The sequence below is a fragment of the Dermochelys coriacea genome, chromosome 6 (assembly GCF_009764565.3).
Source record: "Dermochelys coriacea isolate rDerCor1 chromosome 6, rDerCor1.pri.v4, whole genome shotgun sequence".
Taxonomy (NCBI): Eukaryota; Metazoa; Chordata; order Testudines; family Dermochelyidae; genus Dermochelys; species Dermochelys coriacea.
The window spans coordinates 18,607,339-18,628,602 of record NC_050073.1 but is presented as its reverse complement, the minus strand read 5'-3'; the positions used below and the strand labels follow the sequence as shown (position 1 = coordinate 18,628,602).

Genomic DNA, 21,264 nt, shown 5'->3' with positions numbered 1-21,264 from the left:
TTATGAGGGGGAGTTTTCTCTACCTAAAGGCAGGGTAATTAACCTCCTGCAGGGAAATTCACCAGTCTTCACAGACCTGAAGTTTTTTTTCCCTAAGAGCAACATAGGGGTTTTCTGCCTATTTGCCTGGAGCCAAAGGTGCTAGGTTTTTGGGTTTTTTTTATTTTTCTGTAGGCTGACGATCACTATCAGAGAATAGGTATCTTATTACAGCACAGCAAAATTTTACAAGCCAAGTTTTTGTTTGTTTGGGTTTTTTTTTGGTTTTCTGTCTAACTCTCGGGTGTAAAGTTAGTTAAAAACAGAGAGGTTAGGATGACAGACTCCACGGTTCATCAAAAGCTGGAATTAGCCAGATTTGAGGCTGAGGAAAAACAAAAGGAACATGAAAGACAGATAGAAGTCATGTGGATGGGAATGGAGGCAAGTGCCAAAGAACTGGAGGAGAAGGAAAAAGAGAGGAAGCATGTGGAGGAGGAGGAGGAGAAGAAGGAAAAAGAGAGGAAGCATGCCTTGGAGATGGAGAACGCAAAAGCTCAGCAGAATATACTAACAAACCCTAGCAATCCTTCTCCAGGTACCACTTCCCACCTCAGAAAGTTCCCTACCTACAAGGCAGGCGATGATACCGAGGCCGCCTTAGAAAACTTTGAAAGGGCCTGCCTTGGGTACAGCATCTCTACAGACCAATACATGGTAGAGCTGAGGCCGCAGCTCAGTGGACCCTTAGCTGAGGTGGCGGCTGAAATGCCTAAGGAACACATGAACAAGTATGAACTGCTTAAAACCAAGGCGAGAGTCAGAATGGGGCTAATCCCCGAGCATTCCTGTCAGCGGTTCAGAGCCATAAGGTGGAAACCAGACGTGTCATTTACCCGACATGCCCACCACATTGTGAAACATTGGGATGCCTGGATATCAGGAGCAAGCGTTAAATCTCCAGCAGATTTGCCCTTCCTTATGCAAATGGAACAGTTCTTAGAGGGTGTTCCTGAGGAAATAGAAAGATACATCCAAGATGGGAAGCCCAAAACTGTAATCGAGACGGGGGAGATTGGAGCCAAATGGGTGGAGGTGGCAGAGAAGAAAAAAACTGGTTGCAGTTGGAGCGGATACCAGAAGGGACAACCTCAGACCACACCCTACTACCGGGGGCCGCCCAAGGCCCCACCTACCCCCCAAGGAACCCTCCAGCCACCTTATCGTCCCGCCACACTGTTCTCCAGCAACCCACCTCGCCCCACTGACTCGTCAGCTGGACGATGGTTTAAATGTAACGAGCCGGGGCATGTAAAGCCAACTGCCCCAAGAACCCCAACAGATTACCGTTCATTGCACGGGAATCACCCCAGAGGTCCTCAGGCCCAGACACCTCCCAGATACCCTTGGAGCGGAGGGAAACTGTGAGTGTGGGCGGGAAGAAGGTCACCATGTGGAGGGATACCGGAGCACAAGTGTCAGCTATCCATGCTTCCTTAGTGGACCCCAGTTTAATCAACCCAGAGATCCAAGTGACGATTCAACCCTTCCAGTCCAACTCTTTCAATTTGCCTACAGCCAAGTCACCTGTCCAGTACAAGGGTTGGTCAAGAATGTGGACTTTTGCAGTCTATGATGATTATCCCATCCCCATGCTGTTGGGGGAAGACTTGGCCAATTGTGTGAAGTCAGCCAAGAGGGTGGGAATGGTCACCCGCAGCCAGGCTAAACAAGCCGTCACGCGTAGCTCTGTTCTGGAAACTTCTACCAGGGCCTGGTCAGAGGTGATGGAACCGGACCCCATGCCAACGTCTGCAACAGCAGCAGTAGTGGATCCAATCCCAGAGACCCAGACAGAGCCAGCCCCAGAACTGGAACCGGCGGAACAACCAGCACCAGACCCATTGCCAGCACTGAATCCAGTACTTGCAACCCCAACCCCAGAGGGCCCCACCGAACCTGAACCGGCAGCAGCCGATAACCCTACACAAGAGGCTCACCTGGAGCCTGAACACCAACATATGCACCAGCGGAGAGCAGTTCACAGTAAATGGAAACAGCCCCGTCCACTACATAGCTTCCAGAGGGACCAAGCCTAGGTCCACAATCCAATGAGGAACTGATGTCTCCAGCATCAAGGGAACAGTTCCAGACTGAACAGGAAGCAGATGAAAGCCTCCAGAGAGCTTGGACGGCAGCATGGAGGAACCCACCGCCTCTCAGCTCTTCTAATCGATCCAGGTTTGTTGTAGAAAGAGGACTTTTATACAAGGAGACTCTTTCTGGTGGACACCAGGAAGACTGGCATCCTCAGACAGCTGGTAGTTCCAACTAAGTACCGGGTACTTGAGCTTAGCCCACAATCATCCTAGTGGCCATGCTAGGGTGAACAGGACCAAAGACCGGTTGTGGAGGTCATTCCACTGGGAGGGAATGGGCAAGGATGTTTCTACCTATGTCCGGTCTTTTGAGGTATGCCAAAAAGTGGGAAAACCCCAAGACCAGGTCAAAGCCCCTCTCCAGCCACTCCCCATCATTGAGGTTCCATTTCAACGAGTAGCTGTGGATATTCTGTGTCCTTTTCCGAAAAAGACACCCAGAGGGAAGCAGTACACACTGATTTTCATGGATTTTGCCACCTGATGGCCGGAAGCAGTAGCTCTAAGCAACACCAGGGCTAAAAATGTGTGTGAGGCATTAGCAGACATTTTTGCCAGGGTAGGTTGTCCCTCCGACATCCTTACAGATGCAGGAACTAATTTCCTGGCAGGAACTATGGAAAGCCTTTGGGAAGCTCATGGGATGAATCACTTGGTTGCCTCTCCTTACCATCATCAAACAAGTGGCCTGTTGGAGAACTTTAATGGGACTTTCAGGGTCATGATATGTAAATTCGTAAACGAGCACTCCAATGATTGGGACCTAGTGTTACAGCAGTTGCTTTTTGCCTACAGCGCTGTACTACATCCCCATTTAGGGTTTTCACCATTTGAGCTTGTATATGGCCGCAAGGTTAAGGGGCTGTTACAGTTGGTGAAGCAGCAATGGAAGGGGTTTACACCTTCTCCAGGAACTAACATTCTGGACTTTGTAACCAACCTACAAAACACCCTCCGAATCTCTTTAGCCCTTGCTAAAGAAAACCTAAAGGATGCTTAAAAAGAACAAAAAGTCTGGTATGATGATCATGCCAGAGAGCATTCCTTCAAAGTAGGGGACCAGGTCATGGTCTTAAAGGTGCTCCAGGCCCATAAAATGGAAGGGCCATTCACGGTCCAGGAGCGCCTGAGAGCTGTTAATTATCTCATAGCATTCCCCACCTCCAACCGAAAGCCTAAGGTGTACCATATTAATTCTCTAAAGCCCTTTTATTCCAGAGAATTAAAGGTTTGTCAGTTTACAGCCCAGGGAGGAGATGACACTGAGTGGCCTGAAGGTATCTACTACGAAGGGAAAAGCATTGGTGGCGTGGAAGAGGTGAACCTCTCCATGACCCTTGGGCATATGCAGCGACAGCAGATCAAGGAGCTGTGCACTAGCTATGCACTGACATTCTCAGCCACCCCAGAAATTACTGAAAGGGCATACCACTCCATTGACACAGGTAATGCTCACCCAATTAAAGTCCAACCTTACCGGGTATCTCCTCAAGCTAAAACTGCTATAGAATGGGAGATGCAGGATATGTTACAGATGGGTGTAATCCACCCCTCTGGCAGTGCATGGGCATCTCCAGTGGTTCTAGTTCCCAAACCAGATGGGGAGATACGGTAGTCCACACAAAAACGTAAGCTAAATGCTGTAACTCACCCAGACAATTATCCAGTGCCAAGCACAGATGAACTATTAGAGAAACTGGGACAGGCCCAGTTCATCTCTACTTTAGACTTAACCAAGTGGTACTGGCATATACCGCTAGATGAATCCGCCAAGGAAAGGTCAGCCTTCACCACACATGTCGGGCTATATGAATTTAATATACTCCTTTTCGGGCTGCGGAATGCACCCACCACCTTCCAAAGACTTGTAGATGGTCTCCTAGCGGGATTAGGAGAATATGCAGTCGCCTACCTTGACGATATGGCCATATTTTCGGATTCATGGGGAGAACACCTGGAACATCTACAAAAAGTCTTTGAGCGCATAAGGAAGGCAGGACTAACTGTTAAGGCTAAGAAGTGTCAAATAGGCCTAAGCAGAGGAAAAACCCTTTGACCCGTAAAGGGTTAAGAAACTAGGATAACCTCGCTGGCACCTGACCACAATGGCCAATGAGGAGAGAAGATACTTTCAAAGCTGGAGCGGGGGGGAGAAACAAAGGATCTGTCTGTCTGTGTGATGCTTTTGCTGGGGACAGAACAGGAATGGAGTCTTAGAATTTAGTAAGTAATCTAGCTAGATATGTTAGATTATGATTTCTTTGAATGGCTGAGAAAATTAAGCTGTGCTGAATAGAATGAATATTCCTGTCTGTGTCTGTCTTGTAACTTAAGGTTTTGCCTAGAGGGATTCTCTGTTTTCAATCTAATTACCCTGTAAGGTATTTACCATCCTGATTTTACAGAGGTGATTCTTTTTTACTTTTTCTTATATTAAAATTCTTCTTGTAAGAAATTGAATGCTTTTTTCATTGTTCTTAAGATCCAAGGGTTTGGGTCTGTGGTCACCTATGGAAATTCATGAGGATTTTTAATCAAGCCTTCCCGAGGCAGGGGAGTGCAAGGTTTTGGTGAGGATTTTGGGGGGAAAGACGTTTGCAAATAACGCCTTCCCAGTAAACCCAGTCAAATGTTTGGTGGTGGCAGTGGAAGTCCAAGGCTAAAGGGTAAAATAGTTTGTACCTTGGGGAAGTTTTAACTTAAACTGGTAAAAGTAAGCTTAGGAGGTTTTCATGCAGGTCCCCACATCTGTACCCTAGAGTTCAGAGTGGGGAAGGAACCTTGACAGGAGCTCTGGGGGAAGCCACCTGGGGCTTCTCGGCGCCCCTTTCCACAAGGAGCTGGACTACCCACGTTCCAAGCGTCGCCTTAACTATCCTGATGTGAGTCTTATGCCTCTCATGGTGGTGGAGTTATGTCAGTGTAGTGAGGCACTTATGTTGGTGGGAGCAAGGCTCTAGTGTAGACACTTATTTTATTAGGTCAACGTAAGCTGCCTTACGTCAACCTAACTGTGTAGTGGAAACCAGGTCTAAGAGTTTACCTGCTTCTTTGACTTTATTTTCCACCTCACATCCTAGTGATTCATTTATAAGAACTGGCTGTTGTGGAAACTTTTAAATTGTGCCACAAATAGAGGGTGATAATTTCAGGTAGGGCAGGGTCAGCGACCTCTTTTGAAACAAAAATCTGCTTTTTGTGCATACAGAGTGACTTTTTTTTAAAAAAAAAAGTACAGAAAATATATAGGTAGAAAGGTTTCTAAAAACATCCACATTTTCTTGAGGCCTCAAAACGCTTTGAAGATTGCATGGCTTGCTGAAGGCATCTTCACATATTCCACTAACCTTAAATTCCCCAGTACAATGACAATCTGAATCTGTTCAACAGCTGTCTGTTCCAGAACAGCATTCAGTTTTATTGCTTGTCTTAACTCTCTTCTTACTGAACATGAACTGAAGGGATAACCCTTTCTGATGAGAATATAGTTGATACACATACGCACACCAATGTCTGTGTATTTCAGGAGCTGTCCCGGGGGAAATTCCAAAATGTACATTTCAGCTGAGAATTTACATGTGAAAAAGGAAAAATTAAAATTGCAACTAAAAATGGCAAAATTTTAGCTCCACTATGATAACCTAATATAAGTATAGGAGTACCTCCAGCAGTGTTGTATACTTAATGATGCTGGAAAAGGGCATGCCTTGACAAATCTGCCTAGAATGTTTCACCTGCTACAGAACTTCCAGATGGGTGTACTACCTGTCACATGTCTTTACCTCGAGTTTTACTTTAAAATTACTCATGTGAATATCCTGCCAGGTCAATTGCCTGTAGCCTAACAATGTATTTGTATTACAGGGAGCTGATTCATTTGCTCACTCACATCTCGGAAGCTCTCCATGAAGCACAACTTAAGCTAATACTGGTCATCCCACCTGCTGTGACACCAGGGTGAGTACTGCATTGATGGGGGAGATTCCTAATGAGAAATTCTACTTTGTTCTCTCATCAACAATAAATCGAACAGTTTTCTCAAAACTAAGTGTGGCTTGCAGGAGGAGGGACTTACTTTAGTACGATCCCTGTGATCACATGGTTTTGCACATCGCTCTGTGTATTCTGAAAAAAAAAAAAGGAGTACTTGTGGCACCTTAGAGACTAACAAATTTATTAGAGCATAAGCTTTCGTGAGCTACAGCTCACTTCATCGGATGCATTTGGATTCTGAGACACCAACATCATTCACGTTTTTTTTTCTTCACAAAATAGCTTGGATTAAGGTCTCATACTGTGCATCAGTCCAAAATATCAGGGCAGAACTGCCTGGAAAAACAAAGCAGACACATTTGTGAAACTTTGTGACTCATCACCAAGAGTGGGATAGTGTGTGAGAGTCTTTAAGGTTTCAGGCACACTTTCAAAATGTCGTAAATGGTGTTTAAGAGATGGGGCTAGGGGAAGGTGTGAAATCTATGGTAACTGAGCTGTATTTTGGTTTGATTTTCACGTGCATGTGAAATGCATCTAGTACCTAGCAATAAATGCATCATGGTCTTGCTATATATACAGTCAGGCAAAGTAAGGAGTTGGCCTTAATGGCACTAATAGCTGAGAGACAGAAAGTTGACTTGAAAAGAACACACGATACGAGTTCACCAGTTTTACAGGAACTTCTGATTCAGCTGCAGTAAAAAAAATTTGTCAGTTTCTATCTTTCAATAAATATTATAGGGAGGTTCTTTACTTCCTAAAATGCTACTCGTTCAAAAGTGGAAGCCAGTCACCATGGTGTAAACCAGAATGTAAATTTCAACAGGTCTGGAAGAAAATTGGTCTCCCTTTCTTATTTTCATGAACCTCAAACGCTCTTAAACCAATGTCCACAAAAGCTGTAACCTTTAAGTACCACACACACACCGACCCGACCCAACCCTTGGGCCAGCCAGACTGACCACAGTTGATGGTATCACACCAGGCATTGTGAAGTGAAGTTCCCAGATCTGGCTCAATCCTTGTGAATCTCTGGGGTGGTGCCGGGTAGGGTCAGGGTATGCATACCCTTTGCATGGCAGTGAGAGAGTTTGAGAGCATTGTGTGCTGGGGTGGTTTTGTCTAGCTGGCGACTTGGCCAAAAAGCATGTAATGCCACTTTTGACTATAACAAAGTGATAGAAGAAAGGTCAGATCTCTGCGAGACTGACATTTTGCACAGAGTCAAAGCACTTTATGCTCAGGTTTTGGCACTGACAGTGCATATGAAATGCCACTAACTGTTCCAAGTTTGCATGTACTGATTCTATCTGTCCCTGTGGGCAGCCAATATAACAACAATATTTATGTATCTCATGTGATTAATTTTGACTGCTAGGCATTCTGGATTTTAGATATACTTAGTCATTAATTATTTATCTGAATGTAAATGCCTAAAACTGATGGAAGTTGGGTAGTAGGTGGTTCTTGGCATTGGTAATGAGATTGAGCTTTTATACCACACAGTCACCAGCTCAAATTGAGACCTAACCCCTTATGTACGCTCCAAAATTCCACTTGCATACTGCCGCCAACATAGGTATTTTGGTAGAGTGTATTCACGTTTGGTTGCCTCTGCCAGTGCAGTGTGTCCTCACAGCAGCAGGTGGTATTGGCAAAAGATGTTTGTCACTCTGGATAGACAGCTGTTTCTCTCTCTCTCTCCCCCCCCTCCCACCCCTCGGGGTCTGCTGCACTACCTTGTGGATGTTTTTTGCTGAGTATTTTGGGGCTGCTGCCATTGATACCATCACTTCTCTAGGGAATTACAGGAACTTGGACGAATTCCTACAAATCCCTCTGTTCCCTCCTATAATCTACTGTGTGTTGTGCTGTTTTTTCATCTCGCTGCCAAAAACATAGATGCCACACAAATCACTGGAGAAGCTGACTAGGTGCTGCTGGTATTCACTGACTAGCAGCAGATGGTGGAGCAGTGGTTTGAGGCCCATACGAAGAGCAGTGAGTGGTGGGATCAGATTGACTCTGGGATTTTCAGATGAGAGAGGCCACATAACCTGGAGTTGTGTGACAAGGTTAGCAGTGCACAGATTCTAGGGCAAGATTTGCTCTGACAGTGACGAAATAGGTGGTGAGTGCTGGTGAGCACTATCTGGAAGCTTGCAAACCTAGATTGCAATTAGTCTGCGGGCAATCAGGTTGGTATTCAGGGCAGTCATCATCCAGGTATGCAAGGCAATTAAATAAAGATTGTCACTCTGGCAATGTGCAAAAAATAATAGATGGATTTAACGAAATCTTAACTGTGGTGGGGTGATAGACAGGATCCATAACCCCACTCTGTGTCCTCACTCCCACCTTGCCTCTGAGTACATAAACCAAAAGGAGTACTTCTCTATAGTTACATAAACATTGGTGGATCACCATTGACTATTTACTAACATTAATGGTGGCTAAGAAAGTCTGTTATGCTTGCATCTTTAGAAATGCAGGAATTTATGATAAGCTGAAAGCAGGGACAGTTTGCCTGGCCTGGCCTGGCCTGGCGACATTAATGAGGTTGCAATGCTGATGGAGATTCTCAAGGGCTCCAGCCTATTGCTTCTCTGGCTCATGAAGTCATACCCCAAACATTGCGACAGAAACAAGGAAAGATTTGACTATTGTCTGAGCAAGTCCAGGATGGCTGTGGAGTGTGCCTTTGGAAGATTGAAGGGGAAATAGAGATGTCTCATTACAGGGTTAGATGGAGGCAAGGAAAATATTCCTGTTGTTGCTGCATGCTGTGTATTGCATAATATCTCATGGCCAAGGGAGAGAATGTTATTGCTAGAGTGGAGGGATGAGGTGGACAGGCCATCTGTTGCTTTTGAGTAGCCTGAGACCACGCTAATTACTAAGGCCACTGCAAGTTCTGTGCTGGTAAGGGAAGCTTTAAGACGCATCTTGCAGGACCCAGACAGTAATTTAGCTGGTTTATCAATTTATTTTTTTGGGGGGTGGGGGGATCCACATCTCTATATTGTAAGACACAAGAAATCTGGGTTTTTATTAGGTACCGCTTACAAGAAAGTAAGTGCAAGGTACTGTCTACACTCAACTGCATGACTGACAGGTTGCAGTTGGTGTAGCCTAAGCAGTTCTCATTATTGTCCACTGGAGCTAAACGAAGGGATAATGCTGCTGGGGGGGACTGGAGTTTTGAGGAGAGAGGTGTTTGGCCTTAGCTAGGAGGAGTGGTTCTCCGTGCTGTGTAGTAGCTGCTGTGGAATTGATCTTTGGGTGCTTTGATCCATAATGTGCTCTAGCAGTCGAGTCTGTTTCAACAGCTGCAGCATGTCTTGGTGCATCTCTTTGTCTGTATTTATCCCCTCCAACATATGCTTCCTCCATTCACCAGTCTCACTTGCTCCAGACTCAGCACTTTGCACCAATTGGAGAATGTCTTTCCTGTCAGTTTCCTTTTCCTTCTTATCATGCTTAGGCTGTCAGCTGGTGTAAAAAGGACATAGTTTTAAGTATACTGGCACTGAGGTAACTGATGAACACACAGAGAAAGAGAGAGTGTTAGGTGTGGGGTGGGGAGGTAGGACAGAAGATAAGTACTTCAGCTCTGTACTTCTTCCCTTGGGCTGTTTAAAATAAACGAACAGCTTCACAATCACTACTTCTTTATTAATTTTTAACAGTACGCTTTCAGGAGTAGTAAAGACTGTGACACTTACTACAGGCAGTCATGAGCCATGAGGATATATTAATCATGAGGGCAGAGACGGGAACTGCTTTAGAGTTCTGGCTGTCACCTGGAGTCATGCTTCTGAGCTCTTCTCAGCAATGATACCTGAAGAGGTCCTTACATCTTCCTTTGGCCCCATGCACAATTGGTCACCGTTTTGATGGGGGGAAAGGTGTAGCAAAGTGTTTTGCGGGACCTAGAAAAGATAAACAAAATGGCCTGCATTTATGGGGAGTCCTATTAAATTGCATCTACCAGAGTCCACTTCCTCACTGATTGGCTGAGGAATCTCACTGCGGGTCCAGCTGGGACTTGAAGAGATCTTGGCTATCCCAGCACAATCTGTATTCCCGTTCTCAGTGATCTCCTGGGTTGCCAGTTCCAGATGGTCTTCCCCTGGAGTCTTTGGGGTGTCCAAAGTCTCAGGGTGTTGGTGGGATCCCCACTCAGTATGCCATCAAGCTGGTCATCATAGGGGCAGGTCTTGCGGGCAATACTGAACCTGAGGCTCTGCTCCTTTGATTTAGGATAAACCTGTTGCAACCCCTCCTCCTTTTCCAATCATTGATCCTCATCCCTGCTGTACCCCATGATCTCCATGGATTTTTGCGGTGTCAGTGTGCCCATCTTTATTCCAGTGGGAATGCTGCAGCTGTTGCTGCACACCTTCCTCTCCCCACAACCTGAGGAAATCTAGGACTTCGTTCCTTGGTCATGCAGCAGCAGGCAGGTGAGCTGGAGTCATGCTTGTAGAAATGGCAGAAAAGAGGCATTTCCAGGGCTGGGGATTTTAAACAGGAGAAAGACTTCCAGTCACAGTGACTAGAGCCCTGCAGGGATACAAAATGTGTATCTGCACCTGATCTGCAAACATGGACTGTGGATAGCTGCATCCACAGATCTAAAGCGGATATCTGAAGATTTGCACGGCTTTAACTGGGCAGCAGAGTTCAAAAGCTCAACCGGAGCAATCATTGCTTGTTGCTAGAGGACTGCTTACATCAGTACAGGTACTTCTGCTTCCATGCAGGCATTGTGCTTGTAGAACTATACTGACAGAGGGCTTATATCACTCACTTAACTGGTTTAACTTGAATGTCATAAGTGGTTGAGGGTTTTGTTGGCAGGACTCAATTTTAAGTATGGAAGCATACAATAAAGTGCTGACGCAAGGAAGGTTTTTCTGGTAAAACTTTATAGTGTAGATCAGGCCCCAATAACTGAACATCACTTCTGGCAGTGACTGCATGAAATGAAGTGGTCTGAACGTAACTTCTAATGAGACAAATTGCTGTGGCTCTTCTGGATAATTCTTAGTGCTGACATGTCACACCACAGTGCAGGAAGCTAAAAACCTCTTCAAGAATATATGCTAAGAAGATAGGTCCTGATGATTTTATCTCTGATTCTGCCATATACTTCCTTTTATTATATTAGGCAAATCCTACCTTTTGTCAGTCTGCCTTTTTGCACCTGTAAAATGGGAATAGAATGTCCTTATGTCAGAGGGGTGTTGAAACATAATGTTAAAAATGTTTTCAGTTCCAGAAGTTCTGGTTAAATGAAGAGCAACAACAGAAAAGGTCTTCACTTTTGTCTGCAGCTTTCTTCTGATCTTTCATATGAAGAAGAAGTTCACTGCTTTCTGTGAGCTGAATTTCATCCCATTCGGTAGTTCATTTTTTAAGGCAGTTTTCTACTGTGGCTAATTGTTGTCTGTTACAGATTAAGCATTTTCATTTGCTCTAACATTTTTGTAGTGGTTTTCTGCAATGGATTATCAATCATTTCTCTACAAAAATGTATTTCATTAGGCTAATGCATGCTTTTAAAGATCTTAAGTAATTACTGCCAACTATGGATTATAGTAAAATGCATTCACTCCTTTGTGTCGTAAACAGAGTAGAGAATCATTTAAAGCAATAAGATTCCTATTCCTTTTTAGTAGTTATCTGAACTGGGTCCAGTCCCACACTCTGGATGGACGCACCAGTATGTTGTGATTGGATCCAATCACTGAATCTCATGTGTTTTAAGCCCTCATGTGTTTTTAAATAGTGACTGATCATCGTTCCTTGCTCTGGGTCTCTGTGGCACACTCCCATTGCAGACCTGCTGTCTGACATTCTTCTTCGGCAGTCAAACTGCCCTCCTGTGCAGGGCAGTGTGGCCTGGTGGCAGGAGTCATTGGGGGCTGCCTTCCCTTCCAGGGCAGTGTGGTCAGGCAGCCAGGCAAAGAGGGTGGGCTGCCACCTAGGAGTGGATTGGCAGCTTGGGCAGGGTGATCCAGGCCCTCACTACTCCACCAGGTGCCAGCCCAGGGCCCTGTCAGTTGCAAGTATATTCACTACTGGGTCAGCAGGGATCCATCCAAAACATGCTGACCCGGTTCACAATTTCACTGCCAGACCAATGTCTAATTCCCTTGGGCCACTTTCTACCCTGCCTATCTTCTCCATAGTCTGCAGGTTCTCTACTTCTCCAGGGTAGCTGACCAGCAAAGCTCCTGGAGACGCCTTTCCCTTGGATGCTTCTGTGGGCAGTTTTGATGTGCCTGGCCTCTGTGGTCTGGGGTGCCGACAGCTCCTGGGTGCAGCAGCTTGTAGCGTGCATCCTCTCTCCTCGGTGGTCAGCCCAGACTGAGCTGGATTGCTCCCTTTTATACTGGTTTCAGAATAACAGCCGTGTTAGTCTGTATCCGCAAAAAGAAAAGGAGTACTTGTGGCACCTTGGAGACTAACAAATTTGTTAGTCTCTAAGGTGCCACAGGCACCTCTTTTCTTTTTGCCCTTTTATACTGTGGTTCCAGTAGGAGCCTACCCAGCAGGGGCGATGGGGCATTGCTTCCTTCAGCCCACAGTATGGGGTTAACCCTTTCCTGTCCAGTGCAGGACATGTATACCCCATCACACCTATCCATAGGAAGGTACTTAAATCCTTCTCCAACTAGTGGTGGTTCATGCCTAGAAGAATGAGGGTTCCTATCTCTTTAATAAACTAAAATATATCCTATGGCTATACATATAAAATGTCTGTAATAAGCTGGTTTGCCTATGGGCTGGAGAGCCTGGTGCTAAGCCAGCTCTGGTGACAAGGTGATTCCAACCTGAGAGGAATCAGGTTATTAATATAAAAGGCAACAGGAAGCTGTGTGGGGGAGAAAGTAGCTGAGACAGCCATAGGCTGGAGGCCTGGCAGGATGCTCAGGAGACTGTGTGGAGCTGGGGCTGGTGGAAGGAGTAGCTCTGAGAAGCAAGTTTGGATCCTGCAGAGCCCAAGCCAGATGACTCCTGCTCACAGGAGTTAAAGAAGGGAAGATGAACTAAAAAACTGTTTTGGACTTTTGAGTTTGGTATTTGACTCTGTTGCCAGCCTGAGGAGAACTGGTGGAATTAAAGGATTGAGCTTGGTAGGTCACTGGAGACTGGGTGAGTTCTTAAAGGGAATTGGATGAAGGGAAATAGAGGCAGGACAGCCACAGAGGCAACTCTAGCCATGAGAGGGCCCTTACGCCTTTTGAATCCTGTGATGTTCTTGGTCTCAATGACACCTTGTGGCAGTGAGTTATTCCTTAAGCTAATTATGCATTGTGTAAAGTGTTTCCTTCTATCAGTTTGAAGTTTGATTTACCTTTACATTTGATTGTCTGGTATTGAATGTCAGATATTAAAGGATCCCAACATTGATATAATTTTTTTTATTTGGAACTGTAATATGGTCAAATAACTTAGAGATGACTAACAGCTTCTACACAGATCAGGAATATGCTTTAGTTTTGCTGAAGCATCTCAAACTCTGACCTCTTTTCTGTTGAAGAAAACTGCCTGTTTTAGAATTGGTATATTTTCTGCAACTCGCACAGTATGAATCTGTTGTCTTATTTTTCTTGGACTGAAAGTTGGATTTGCAGGATACAATATTCATTAATTATAGAAAGACCTTTTGAGACCAAGGTAGCTTTGCCCTTTGAACATCAAAGCCAACCATTTAACTTGCTTATTTCTTCTCTAACTATAAACATGCCCTTAAGTACTGAATGCAAAAGAATCTCACTTCTTGAGCAACTGAAAAATGACTATTAGTTGGTATCTTCCAATGCCCTAAGACTTCCTGTAGAACATCTAGAATAACAGCACACTGCACTGAAAGTGCAAGAGAAGGTTTGTCATCCACTGTCATAAATATTTAAACTTTTTAAAAATGTATTTTATACAAAAAAGGAAAAAAAATCTCCTTTTTAAAAATTATCTGTGGGAGCAAAACAAAGGAGCATGAAGATACATCAGAAATACCAGAATGCAAAGAATTTTTTAGCAAAGAAATAACAAATGGGATTCCCCTTCTCTGTAGATCTCACCATGTGGAACTACTTGCCAGGCAAATGATATGTCTTGTTACTTTGTAGAGATGAATATGAGTATCTCTATTATGTAGGCAGCATAGCCAAGTAGCATATTCATTGGGATAACATGAAAAATATGTAAAGCGGGTAAAAGTTTGTTTTGCTGTATAAGGCACCTGGGTTCTATTTCTGGATTTACCAGAAGTGAATTTGAGGACTTTGTTAGACAGCAAAGACAGGGCTTCCTGGAGTTTATTCTTGGCCCTGAGAGAAGAGAGCCAACTGGTGGCTGAAGCAGTGGATACTGACAGGATAGTCAATATGTTTGCTAATCCAAAACCAATGTGGCTAAGAGGATGGGACTTGGGTATGACATTTTAGAGCTGGGAATAGAACCCTGAAGTAACCATATACAACTTTTTTAGCCACAAAATATGGGGAACAATAACTAATAATCCAAGTGGTAATTGAAATGCTGATAAATTGAAAAGTCAACTGCTTGACCACACTTTGTTTCGTTAAGAAATATATTTGAGATGCAATAACATCAGTCGGATTTATTGCACAAAGTTAATAATAGTATAGTACAAGAAGATAGGCTCAGTATAATACCAGTTTCCAGGAAGTCATCTTGTGCAGTGTTAAATTCAACTTACAAAGAAGGTGTGCTCCCAAAGTTACACTCCCAAATCTATGCTTTTAATAGCCATCCTGTTTACAAATAAAAAGGTATTGTGTGAATGCATCATCTGAAACAAGATGTAACCAATCAGTTTTCTACTTTATTTTTCTGGTACCATGGCATACCCCTTATCTCTTTATTCTGAACACAGTCATTCCAGGTACCAGTGGGCATGGAGACACCTCCTGGGTTTGTACCAGGTAGAACAATTATATATCTTGTCCTTTTCCTTTGAGTCATTCCAGTACTGGCCTGTGAGAGTAACTCTCTCTCTGTTTGAGTGGTAGCCATGTTAGTCTTTATCAGCAAAAAGTACTCCTCGTTCTCTCTACCTGTTGCTATGGTAAAACAGCATGTGTCCTGTTCCTGACAGTTTTCCTATTTATTTAAGCCAAAGCTTACATTTGGTAAGGCAAAGTGTTTCGGGATACTTGACATAGGTGAACAGAATTGTGGGGAGAGTATATTACATTCAGTTAACGTGAACGCCCAATACTTATAGTAATACTATGTCTAACATACATGTATTGGTTAACAGAAATAAAGGTAGTGAAATACTTATATTTTCTGAAATACACAACATTTTTTCAGAGGTATGTAAAGTAATCTAAAAGGATTGCAGATCACTTTATATAATCTGCATTTTGTATCTGGTCTCATTTTTCTCCACTTTGCTCCCCGGGGATTTATTCAGAAACTGCGCTTGCTTACAATAACAGACGTTAAACTCAGATTTAGATCAGTGCTGTTATTTAAATAACTAATTTGTCTTCACATTACTACATGTCTTACTGCTGTATTAACTAAAAAAATAAATTTTACATAGGACATTTTGACTTCTTGTTGAAATGGAGTAAGCAGCCTAAAATGCATCCATAAGGTTTTATAGCACAAATAATGGAAATGCCCTAAAATGTGCACAGAGTCCAAATGTACTTGAAATCTTAAAAGATGTTTTGGATGGAATGACTTCCATAGACAGAATCCTTAAACTCTGTTCCTGCCTTATTTTAATTCCATATACTGGAAATTCTTGCAAATTTAAATTTACAGGATAACTGGGTTTCTACTAAAAACTGCTTTTCATTGGCATATTAAATATCTCATATTTTCAAATTCATTGAGTCTTGAAAATCAGTTTGGGTTCTAACCTTCTATAAATGTGCTTTAGTGGATCTTATACACTTTATTTGTTGGCATCACTGTAGACTGTTAATCAAAAATATAGCAAAAGTCATAGAAATAAATACCATAAAAATCAAATAACAGTTTAGAGTTCAGTAGCTGCTAAAAGACTGATAAACAGACACAGAGATGTTTCTCAAATACGCCTCTCTTGAATTTGGGCCCCTGGGGCTGAAACATTGTTCCTTTGCATCTGATGAAGTGAGCTGTAGCTCACGAAAGCTTATGCTCAAATAAATGTGTGAGTCTCTAAGGTGCCACAAGTACTCGTTTTCTTATTGTTCCTTTTGTGTTCTGTTCCGATTAAATTTTAAAGTGAGACCATACTTAAATGTAAGTAGTTTATTTAAGGTTTTGCTATTGTACTCCTTTTTGTATGCATTAAGATCAAAGCAGTCTAGCAGCAAATGCTATCTTAAAAGAAACACTTGAGAGCTAAAAATACTGGATGGTTTAGGAAAAAATCCAGTCTAGAAAATGCAAAGAATTGATCAATAAAAATATATTACTATATGAGATCCAGTGTATGATCCCCTTTTTAACCTCCTACATTAAACTTTATGTGAAGAACTCAAACTAGACAAGGGTAGGATAGTAGCTGAAGCCTACTTTAAACTATCCTTTGAAACCTCTGCTTTTTGCCTTGCTCACCATACCCTAGTAGCATTGCCAGACTAACAGACTTGGTAAATGTGTCTCGTCATTATGTTGAGTTGACAGCTCGTGTATTCAAAGCTCATGAATGAGATCTAAAGTGAAATGAGGAAATAAAAGCTGATATTGGGAATAAAATATATAGATGGAAATTTGGCCGGACTTATAAAGTCTGAAGCTTGAACTTGCACATAAGAAGAGGCTATAACTCCCTAGGAACAATGGTTCCCATCAGAAATGAAAAGCACTTGGGAATCTGTCCTACACATCTTGTACAGTGATGTTCTGCTCCCCTATGGCCAGCATTTCTAGCACTGTGGCTCAGGTGTTGACACCGAGGTGGCAGAGCTGCTTATTAGGTTTTTAGCAGAAGGTGAAACATTATTTTATTTTACTTATTGCTCTCATAGCTAGATGCATGTATTAAAAAGGCATATACAGCTCTTGCCAATAGTAGGCGCAAGATGAGCCCATGCCTGCCTGTTAAATCTCCACGCATTGGAAGGAATAACCCTCCAGTGACCAGTGCTATTTGGTGGCAGGCCCAGATTAAGAGTGTCAGAATTTGTCTGTCTTCCAGGTGTGCCACTATTGCATGCATTTCCTGTAACTCTGAACTGGAAGATGTTCATACTTCTACGTAAACTAGCCAGCACCAAGATTGTATCTTGTGATCTAAAAAGCAAATGAGTTGTGCTGTGACTCTCCCTTGGGATGACAGAATTGAGATTGGATGTAATTTTTTAAGAGACATGCTGGGATTCATGATTGCTGTGTTGTAAGTGTCGTGTATATGCCTGCCAGTGCAGTTGAGCAGTAGGAGACTTCCAGCAAAGTTTTCAACAAATCTTCTCTTGGTTGCTAAATGTTGCTTCATTTTAGAAGTGTATGCATAGGTTGTATGAGTACAGTAGCTAAAGCAAAGGATTGGGAGCTAGGAATATCCTAGGTTCTGATCCAGTAGGACAGTAAATCGCATTGGACCTTGGCCAATCCACCATTTCTCTTTGTGGACCATTCACCCAAACTGTAAAACTGAGTATAAATCAGGACTGCTTTCAAAACCTAATATAACACCTGAGCTGACCATTCCTGGGTTTAGTAAAAAGTCTGGCTGTGAACAGTGTGGTTCTTTTTTTTTTTTGGGGGGGGGGGGGGGTTGGCTGATCTAAATTTGATTTTTATCAGTATAGTTTTAGGTTAGTAGTGTGATTGTTTTACTGAAATAGCTATGCCAGTAAAAGCCCTAATGTGGATGCAGTTATTACCAGTAAGAAGATGGCTTATGTTGGTATAGTTATTCTTTTTTCTGAGTGGAAATAGCTGTGCTGGCATGAGGCATCTTTCATGCCAAAATAACTGCCCACACTAGGGTGACTGATCTCTTCAATAGTTAGTGGTGCTATGTGACTGAGTCAGGCCAGATGGCTACAGGAGAGTGACAGAAGGCAGATATATACGCTCCGGATTAAGCAGATCCCTTTTCCCTGGGTAAGGTAACATGGACGGTTCCAGAACAATCACGAACTTGCTGGAACCAATTAAGGCAGGCAGGCTAATCAGGGCACCTGGTTTAAAAAGTCAGTGAGGGGTGCTCAAGGAGCTGAGAGTGAGAGGACGTGCTGCTGAAGGACTAGGAGTACAAACGCTATCTGGCATCAGGAAGAAGGTCCTGTGGTGAGGATAAGGAAGGTGTGGGGAGGAGGCCATGGGGAAGTAGCCCAGGGAGTTGTAGCTGTCACACAGCTGTTATAAGAAACACTATAGACATCTGTGAACCACAGGGCCCTGGGCTGGACCCCGGAGTAGAGGGGAGGCCTGGGTCCCCCCTTTCCCTCAAACTCCCTATTGGATACAGGAGGAGTTGTCCTGGACTGAGGGTCCCACCAGAGGGGAAGGTCCCTGGTCTGTCCCTCAACCAACTAGGTGGATCAGCAGAGACTGAGGGGATTGTTCTCCTTCCATTTCTCCATGCTGGTCAGTGATGAGGTTAGCTGAGTGAACGGCAGGTTTGAGCTACTAGCAAAAGTGGCCAGACTGAGGGCTGCAGTAAATCTCTGAGGAGAGCAAATCTGCCAATAAGCGCAGGACCCACCAAGGCAGAGGAGGAACTTTGTCATAGCAACTTTCCAGTGTAGGCAAGCTCTTAGAAGGTAGAGGAGCAGAAAAGGATGTACAAAAGCTACAGCCTGGAGATTTGAAATAAAGCATCGTGTTTACGTTCTCTTTTTACTGGAAATGTTGTGTGCTGAGGAAATAGAATGAAATGGACTTAGGAAGGAGACCTGAAAGATGGGAAGGGAGTTTGAGACAGAAGGGATGGAGAAGGTCATAATTAACATTTTTATCACCATAGTTTTAGGAAAGTGTGTGTAATTGTAAATCAAAGGCATTTAGTTAAATATTTCCTTGTTGATATGCCTCATGACCTTAAAGATATCAGACTGAGTAAGTTGAACATGATGTATTTGTTTTTAGGTTTTGTCCTTTATTTTTCAATATACATGAATATAAAATGTGAGGTTTTGAACTTGAGCAATAATTCTTATTTATCTGCAAACAAACCAAATCTAATCTGTTGACTAGACTAGCATATATTTTGTATACGTTTAGATATCTCTTTTGTCACCAACGCTTCCTCTTTGCAATGAGAAAAACCAGCTGATAGAGAATGAAAAACTTGTTTTAGGGATAGGCAACACGTTATCAAAACACTTTAAAGGACATCAGAAAAGGCAACTTGTAGATGGCAAATGCAACGAGGGATGAGAACCTGGGCCTTCAAAGAGGTAATGAAATATTTATTTGAATTCTGAGATGCTTAAAGAGTGAATTTATTCTGTGATTCCACTTACCAAGGTAGTAAACCAACCATGATGGGAAAGGCAATAGGAACTAAACTGGATTTTTGTGGTACTGAGCAATGGAGATCATGAAGTGTGAATAGTTCCCATCTTTTGTTCTTCAAAGTTGCAATTATAAAGAGTTGGTTAATTTTAATGCTTGAAAAAATTATAAAATACCTGGTTTGAAAATAGACCTTCCAGCCAGGGTGAAAAAGTTGCCCTGCCCTGCAACTTATACACATTATAAACATAGTACTCATGCCTTTTATTCCCTTAAAAATGTTTTAAATGAAAAGTTAACAAGGTTACAATGAAAGTCTCACTCCTTTTTGCCCACTTATAGCTTATTGTGTCGCCCCCCACTACATTGTTTTTAGCTTCCCTTTCTCCTGCAATGACTTGTTATACATCCTCTTCTGCTCTCCCTTCCAGTGTCTCTTGCCTTCTTCACAACATTCTTAAAGTAGAGGACAGAAATTTTCATAATTCCATAATTCCTCAGTTTCCATCTTACCCATGCGTTCCTTTTCTTCAGTGAAAAATAGCAAAAGCTCCAGGAATGTTCTGCTTTCCTGCTAGAAACTTGGCTTGTTTTCTCATTCACGTTTTCTGCTTACCATGGATGAATGCGTTTTCCATGTTTTCATTTAACTGCATGCTGTTTGGCATTCCATGTATGCCGAAAAGGGCAAACCATTGTCGTTTTAATTATAGACATAATTAAGTTCATGTACATATGTTTTTGGTTGATCTTGTATTGCAACAAATATTATATCCTGACTTTTCTCCTTCAATCTGGACTACTTTGGGTGACACCTAACTGGGATCCCTCATATTCTGGGACGAACTGAGATCTCTGGTCTCCTCTGCCATTCAAGATTGAGTGTCTGATTTGCCTCTGGTATTTACTTGACCAACAAGAGGGTTAGTCTGCCTACTTTCTGTCTCTCAACTTTTAAACCTATTTTGAGGCAGCAGAAATCCTAAAAACCTGTTGCTTTCCATTTCACAATTTAGAGCATGTAAGTCTATCCTGTCCTAGCAAGGAAATAAAACACATCTGACTTCTTTGAGTGCCAGTCCCTGTGTGTGTTCCACATGTGAGTGTACATACACATCATATGCCTAGTTCCCCTCATGCTTGATACCGAGCACATAAGGGGTGGTGTGGACTGACCTGCTTCTCCATTTCCTTTTTTACTACTGCCTGGCCTGAGTTGGAATCATCCATTGTGCGGCGCTATCCTCACAGTTTATCTTCATCTCTGTAAATATAATTGTATATAGTTAGTAGTTTTCTGTATAGCTAGTGTAGCTTAGTTTCCCCACCCTGGACACCCTCTCCGTTTCCTCTTTGGGAGTAGGATTATGCCCAGGTTTCTGGGATTCAAAAACTTTCTCTTGTCCTTGCTCCTTTTTGGTCAGCAATGGCTACCAGCACTGCCTTTACTGCCTTGGGGAAGCTATTATCTCTGCCAAGTGAAGCATCTGTTGCTCCTTTTTACCCCAGACCTCAAAGAGATGAGAGGTCTAACTGAAGAAATAGTTCATGGAGAAAGCCATGAGACACCCCACTTCCCCTACCCCCATATATTGATTGGAGACCTTAAGCAGTGCCCCTCTGAGCACAAACTCTGGAGTAGAGGCTGCATCAGTGAAATCTATAGACCCATTGTCTCATGCAT

The 21,264-nt window shown here is 43.1% G+C and overlaps 1 protein-coding gene across 9 annotated transcripts in view; it reads left to right on the top strand.

Moving 5' to 3' along the window:
* CHID1 (chitinase domain containing 1) overlaps positions 1-21,264 on the top strand; it is a 353,433-nt gene that overhangs the window by 53,948 nt on the left and 278,221 nt on the right. For all 9 annotated transcript variants that reach the window (XM_043517843.1, XM_043517842.1, XM_038407227.2 and 6 more), the window contains exon 8: positions 6,003-6,095. In XM_043517843.1, coding sequence (XP_043373778.1) covers positions 6,003-6,095 — 93 coding nt within the window. The remainder of the gene's footprint in view (positions 1-6,002; positions 6,096-21,264) is intronic.